We start from the raw sequence: 6,302 nt of genomic DNA, 5'->3' as shown, positions 1-6,302 counted from the left end.
AGAAGCAAAAATGTGAAAACAAACGCGATTGCTGACCATTGAACAGCTCAAATCTCGAAAACTGTTTAAAATACGTGAAAAGGTAATGGAGCCTTTTTGAAAGATTTCCACATAAACCGTCTTTTGCTGATTGAGTTTCATGAGAAACTTCCAACCTTTAAAAAGTTAGAAGCAGAAATATGAAAACGAACGCGAATGCCAAAGTGTGAACAGCTCAAATCTCGAAAACTGATGAAAATATGTGAAAAGTTAATGGGGATTTTTGAAAGAGCTCCACACAAACCGTCTTTTGCTGATTAAATTTAATGAAAAATTCCCTTTAAAAAGTTAGAAGGAAACATATGAAAACGAACGCGATTGCCGAAGTGTGAACAGCTCAAATCTTGAAAACTGATGAAAATACGCTAAAAGTTAATGGGGATTTTTGAAAGAGCTTTCTTCAAACCGTCTTTTGCTGATTAAGTTTCATGAGAAGTTCCCTTTAAAAAGTTAGAATTCAAAACATGAAAACAAACGCGATTGCTGACTATTGAACGGCTCAAATCTCAAAAGTTGCTTAAATATACATAACAAAATCGCATTGAAAATATTTGGACCTCCAAAAGTGAGGTTACATTTTCTCACTGCAAACGATAAATCGGGTAACTAAATAACTTTCTTCAGTTTCGTGATTAATTTGCCTCAATTGTACAGTCTTGGCGTTAACTGGGACTGTGTGTCTTATTTTCTTGGTGGTAAACCATTATGAAGACAGTATGAGAGAAGACAAAGAGAAGAGATGAAAATGCGAATCTCTTCCAAGAGGAAGGTGGTGAAAATATGAGCAAAAGGGTCTGTTCTTCGCGCTCAGGCCTTGCTTAAGCGCTTTCGGTAATACACAAGTAGAACACGTAAAGATAAATAGAAATTATGACTTGCAAAAATTTATAGAAACTGTCAACACTCGTCAAGAAATCAATGATTTTAATATAGAAATTTGAAAAGCTCTCTTGAAACTTTTAACAATTGTTGAAAGACAATGCCGCCTCGCTCGGTAGACAAGTGATAGAAAAAGAACGGCAATTATGGCGTCACTGCCAAGAAGCTTGGGATAATCTGTGTGCTTCTTCGGGTTGCTAATACTGAGTAGGTACTGTTTATCGAACCAGTCAACCCCATATGCTCCAGCTTTATCGGGCAAATTGCAAGCATAGTTAGCCGGAAATGAAAAAAAAAACTAAAAACACCCGCAATGTTAGACATACGATTGAAAAGAAAACAGAGCACACGTGGCATGCGCCCTTGCCTGCAGTTTTTGACTTTTCGCGCGTCCCCTCATAGATGGCCCTCACAATTTCCGGCGGCAGTTTGGCTTTTAACCACCAGTGTGCGTAAAGGCCCGATTTGAACATCGGGGAGTCCTCGTCCTCCTCATCGGGCTCCGCCAGATCCTCCGCGTCATCTGAACGATCGAGAATCGAGCTCGTCGACTTGGACTTTTGGGGCCCTAAGGAACTGGACAGTCTGGAATGCATTTGGGGCTGCGTGCCCCATTGGGATGGCAGCATGTCCATGCTGGTGACGGAAGTGGTGCGCAGCGAGTCTCTAGTGTGGCTCGTTTCGCTCGAAGTTCTTGGCGTCGAGCCAAACGGCGAAGAACAAGGGCAGTCGCATTCGAAGTTCCTCGCCTCGATTTCGCTCAAAGTGATGCCAGCGCCCAAACGTTCCTGATCCAGCAACGGCATCATACTGATCTCCTGCTCAATATCGGTGCTGTTGGCCAAGTCCGGGCTGTTCAGCGTGCAACTGCCCGCCATGCCTGAGTCGGATGACCTGGGGCTGTGGCAATACTCCGAACCGCATCTACAGAAGGCCTTTCCCGATCGCTCAGCTGGATGGTCGCCGCCCGACGGCCTCATCTTTACATACTTCGAGCTCACGCAGCGCTTCAGAGCCTTATTTCTGAGATCCGTCGGGTTAATCTGAATGCTGCATCGCCGTCTCGGCTTGTCCGAATTAATACTGTGCTTTCGAAAGGGAATCGTTTCTAGATTAAGACTAAGAGTATCACTAGCATTGAGGATCGACGGCGGTTTTATCACAGTCTGTTGAGATTGTTCCGTGGCATCGGACTCGGTGCTTTCGCCTTTCGCGAACTGCCCGTACATCAGTTCCGCCGCAATTTTGTCCGGAATCGGAAAAGTATTGACCGGCACTTCCAGGCTACTGGAGTGCGTTGTAGTGCTGCTTGAATCGCTCTTTAGGCTTTTTCGGCTCCTGGTCCGACAGGAGATGTTGTTCTCGCTGCTGGACCAATTGGGAATGTAAACGGTCGTCAAGCTGTTCTGGTTGAACTTGTTGCCTACAAGCTTTGTAGGGCAGCTCTGCCTGGTCATCGGCATGAAACTTGTCGGGACATTCAGAGATTCCAGCTCGAAGCTCTCCGGCAGGGTGAGGAGGTTTTCACATGCCATGCCCGGATGGCGCGGCGCCATTTCTGAGCTGGCCTCTGAGTCTTCCGAGCACTGCTTATGGAGCAGATTCAGCTTGGCAGTGGACGTCAACACTATGCTCGGCTTTTTCGGCGGTTCCTCCAGAACCCGAGCCTGATTCCTCCAAGGTTCGCCATAGTCAACAAAGCTCTCATATCGCACGCCTTCCTGCACCATCGCCGACCCATTCTTCGGATTGTAGTACCGAATATACCCGAAGGGATTGCTGCTCGACGAACTGCTCCCAGCCTCGTCCGAGTCCGAGTCGCAATCGCCACTATCACAATTGATCACACTATCTCGGATGTGCAAGTTCTTCGTCATTATCACCACCTCCGTTTTGTGATGCCGGATCTTCACCTGCGTGATGTTCTTCTTGTTCAGGTACTCGGAGTAGAGCAGGTTGCGCAACAATCGCGCGCTCAGCGTTTGGTCTTTGATTTTTTTGCCAAAGAATCTCGTTAGACCCGCGTAGGGTGCGGCCGCTGGATAACTGCTTGGGGGGTATGTGGGGCGGTAGTTCAGGGGCGGATGATACTTTAGTATCGAGGACCGACTGCTGTAGCCTCGGTGATTTAAATTGGCCAGCTGCAGCGCAATCAACAAACTATGAGTTTACCGGGCCGGTTTTGGAGGTTTTTGCCTACCGATCCGAAACGTTGCATACGTGCACGGGCCCAAACAGGAAGGCAAACGACGCCCAAACAGGGAGATGTGCATTTGTATTTTTGCCCACAAAGCAAAGCAAGGTTGATTCTCACTAGGCGCTTAGCTCAGTATGATTTATTTTTCTTAAAGCTGGAACCTACCCTACCCTACGCCTGTCAGGGTACGGCGAAGCCACTGCCTTGGAGGACATTGGTATTGGATCATCAAAGGCTAGGGGAAGAATTTCTGGCCCTCCAGGTTGGGGGTTGTGGCAATGCGCTAGCTTTTATAACACATCCAATGTTAAAATAACATTTAAAACACATCCAATGCTAAAAAACCTCGCAGACAGCCTCGGATTAAGGACGGACCATATCGACAACAACCACGCAACAGGATAAGGAAGTTATTATTGCAACCTGGAACGTACAGGGATTAACAGGAAAATCCGAAGATGTTGTGAAGGGAAGGCAACCGATGACTATAGACATAGCTGCACTTACAGGAGCAAAAAGGAAGGGAAATATATACATATAGTGTAATAAGAGTATAGGAACAGACACTAAATCGAGGATCAGGCCGGTGATGGCATATACCGCAGAAACAGGCCAGAAACAGCAAAAACCAAAAAACTCCTAGAGACAGCTGAGATGAAAATACTCGTAGTACGTAGAATCACCGGAAAAACACTGCTGGATTGAGAGAGACGCGAGAATATCCGAACAGCCTGTAATGTCAAGAACATCAATTAATGGGTAGTAAACAGTAAGGAATGGAATTAGCACATAAGCAGGATGGACCACCGACTTGTGCAAATCGCTCCCGACAATTGGGAAATGGGAAACGATGGATCGACAGCCTCACACAAGTGGACGATAATTGAACAGGCAATTCGCCTAAAATCAAAAATGAAGAAGAACGCTGTATACTTTACATTTTGCTTGATGACCAGGTTCTTGTAGCGCAGGACAAGGAGGACCTGGAATTCATGACAAGAACATTATTTAAAGAGTATGAAGAATGCGGTCTGTCGATGAATCGACCGAAAACAAAATATTTGTACATCGGGAACCTACACCCAGAAGAAAACGAAACAAAGGAGCATGCACCGAATACGTACATCTTGGAACAAAAATTGAGACTGGAGGCCGCACAGAGAAAGAAATAGAACAAGGCATTATAAAAGGGAACAAAGTGGTCGGCTGCCTAAACTCCATCTTATGCTCAACATGTATATCCCGAGAAAGAAAACACCTCCTATACAACTCAATATTTAAGAGTATAGTGCTATGCTATATGGATGCGAAACTTGGCAACTTACTACCCACCTAGAGCGGCGGTTGCGCTCTCTGGAGATGGACTTCTGGCGTAGAGCAGCAGGGAAATCAAGGTTGGAGAGGATAACGAATGAGGAAATCAGAGTTATCATGAACGTCAAGACAGACATGATAGAAAAAATTCAACGAGGAAAGTTGATATGGTACAGGCATATTCAGCGGATGGATGACACAATAATTCCCAAACAAACCCTCAGATGGACACCAACAGAGAGAAAGAAAAGAGACCCAAGCCGACATCGATGGATGGAATACAAAAATCCATGTTGGAACGAAACCTACAACCAGGGCAATGAGAAGACATAAGAGGATGGAAGCGAGGAACCGGAAGGCGCAAGACTACACTGATGGAGAAAATTAGCGCACCATCTATAAATTTCAAAGAAAAAATATTATAAACCCTACATGCTTTTATCAAAATTCAAATTACTGTTTTTTAAATAAATATGAGACTGTTTCCGAAAGAAAAACGTCAGGAATATGCGCTGACCACACTAAACGTTGAATGCCCACCTCATTAAGATTAAGATATTTGTCCACGATCAGAGCTCGGTGCGGTCTGACATTATCATCCATAAACAATCGCCTATGTGAAGTGCAAAAGGTACGACATGGTTTTCAAAATCTCTTGAATGTACTTCTGGGAAGTTAATGATCTTCTTCGGATAGCCTCCAAGGAAATGCCACCCCAAAATATTATTGAGCCACCACGGAAAACCAGTTGAGGAACCACACATGCTTGGCTGTATCTTTCTCCTGGTCTTTTCCAAATAAAAGCTCGCCCATCTGAAGATTTTAAACCCACTCTGACTTCATCAGTAAACAAGACTATCTTCCAGTCATCCAAATTCAAGTCCACGTGATCTCGAACCAACTCAAGCGTAGCTTGCTTGTGGGCTATGGTTAAGAGAGGACCTTTTGCGGAATGTTTTGCACTCAATCCGGATTCATTAAGTATTCTTAACGTTTTGGATGAAATTGCAACAACTCGGACATTTTGAATTCGATTTTTTATCTCATTTCCGGCAACAAACCGATTTCTTAAAGCTTGCAGTCATTTAAAACGATCGTCCACTTGGTTTGTGGATCTTGGTTGGCCCTGCTCTGGCCGTCTAGCATGGCAACCTGTTTCTGTAAAACGCTGAAGACATCGACCAATGGTGGTGTGATGAACACCCAACCTTCGGGAGAAATCACGATGGGAATACCCTTTTTCCAACAAGGTGACACATTTAACCGCATCAAACTCACTTAAATTTCTTCCTGGGGACATTTCAATGCGAATACACTTTAGTTACACACACAAGTTAGGAAAAACACAAGAAAATTGAATCGAAAACAGTACCACACTTGCTGAAAACAATGATGAGATATTGCAAATGACACAACACAAGTAGAAACTTGCATTGGAATGAACAGAAAGGGACCAAAAAAATTATTTATTCGAAAATGTATAGATGATACGCTAATTTTGTCCATCAGTGTATTTTCAAAAAAAAAATTGCATCAAGTTTGCTATGTCGACCTAACAGACTGCCTAAAATTCCACCTAAAAAAGTCCCTATCCAATGTTCTCCAGCTGATCGCGGTAGCCGGACACATAAATAAACAGTGCCTTGTTTTGTGGGCTCTCTCTGGGAGTTCGCCGGTTCGCTCATGTTCAAGATTCCCGAAGCTAGAAATATGGGGGTTAAACCGTAAGCTTGAGCGAAACGCCAAACGTGAATGCTCCCATTTGAAATTTGAATAGCATTTTGGCTGGAGAATGCGCGCACCGTGAGCTAGACTTTAGTGAGAATCGACCTCAAAGGGGACAATGTCGCATTGCTTAAGATATTTCAAATCG

General features: G+C 44.4%; 1 protein-coding gene across 4 annotated transcripts in view; it reads right to left on the bottom strand.

Moving 5' to 3' along the window:
- LOC109544731 (rho guanine nucleotide exchange factor 6) overlaps positions 1-6,302 on the bottom strand; it is a 29,853-nt gene that overhangs the window by 1,404 nt on the left and 22,147 nt on the right. For all 4 annotated transcript variants that reach the window (XM_048662746.1, XM_048662744.1, XM_048662745.1 and 1 more), the window contains exon 10: positions 1,286-3,059. In XM_048662746.1, the coding sequence (XP_048518703.1) occupies positions 1,286-3,059 (1,774 nt within the window). The remainder of the gene's footprint in view (positions 1-1,285; positions 3,060-6,302) is intronic.

Source organism: Dendroctonus ponderosae, unplaced genomic scaffold (assembly GCF_020466585.1).
Source record: "Dendroctonus ponderosae isolate FM_Combo_2020 unplaced genomic scaffold, Dpon_F_20191213v2 Dpon_F_20191213_11, whole genome shotgun sequence".
Lineage (NCBI taxonomy): Eukaryota > Metazoa > Arthropoda > Insecta > Coleoptera > Curculionidae > Dendroctonus > Dendroctonus ponderosae.
The sequence above is the reverse complement of the archived record's forward strand: the minus strand, read 5'-3'. Positions and strand labels throughout refer to the sequence as shown.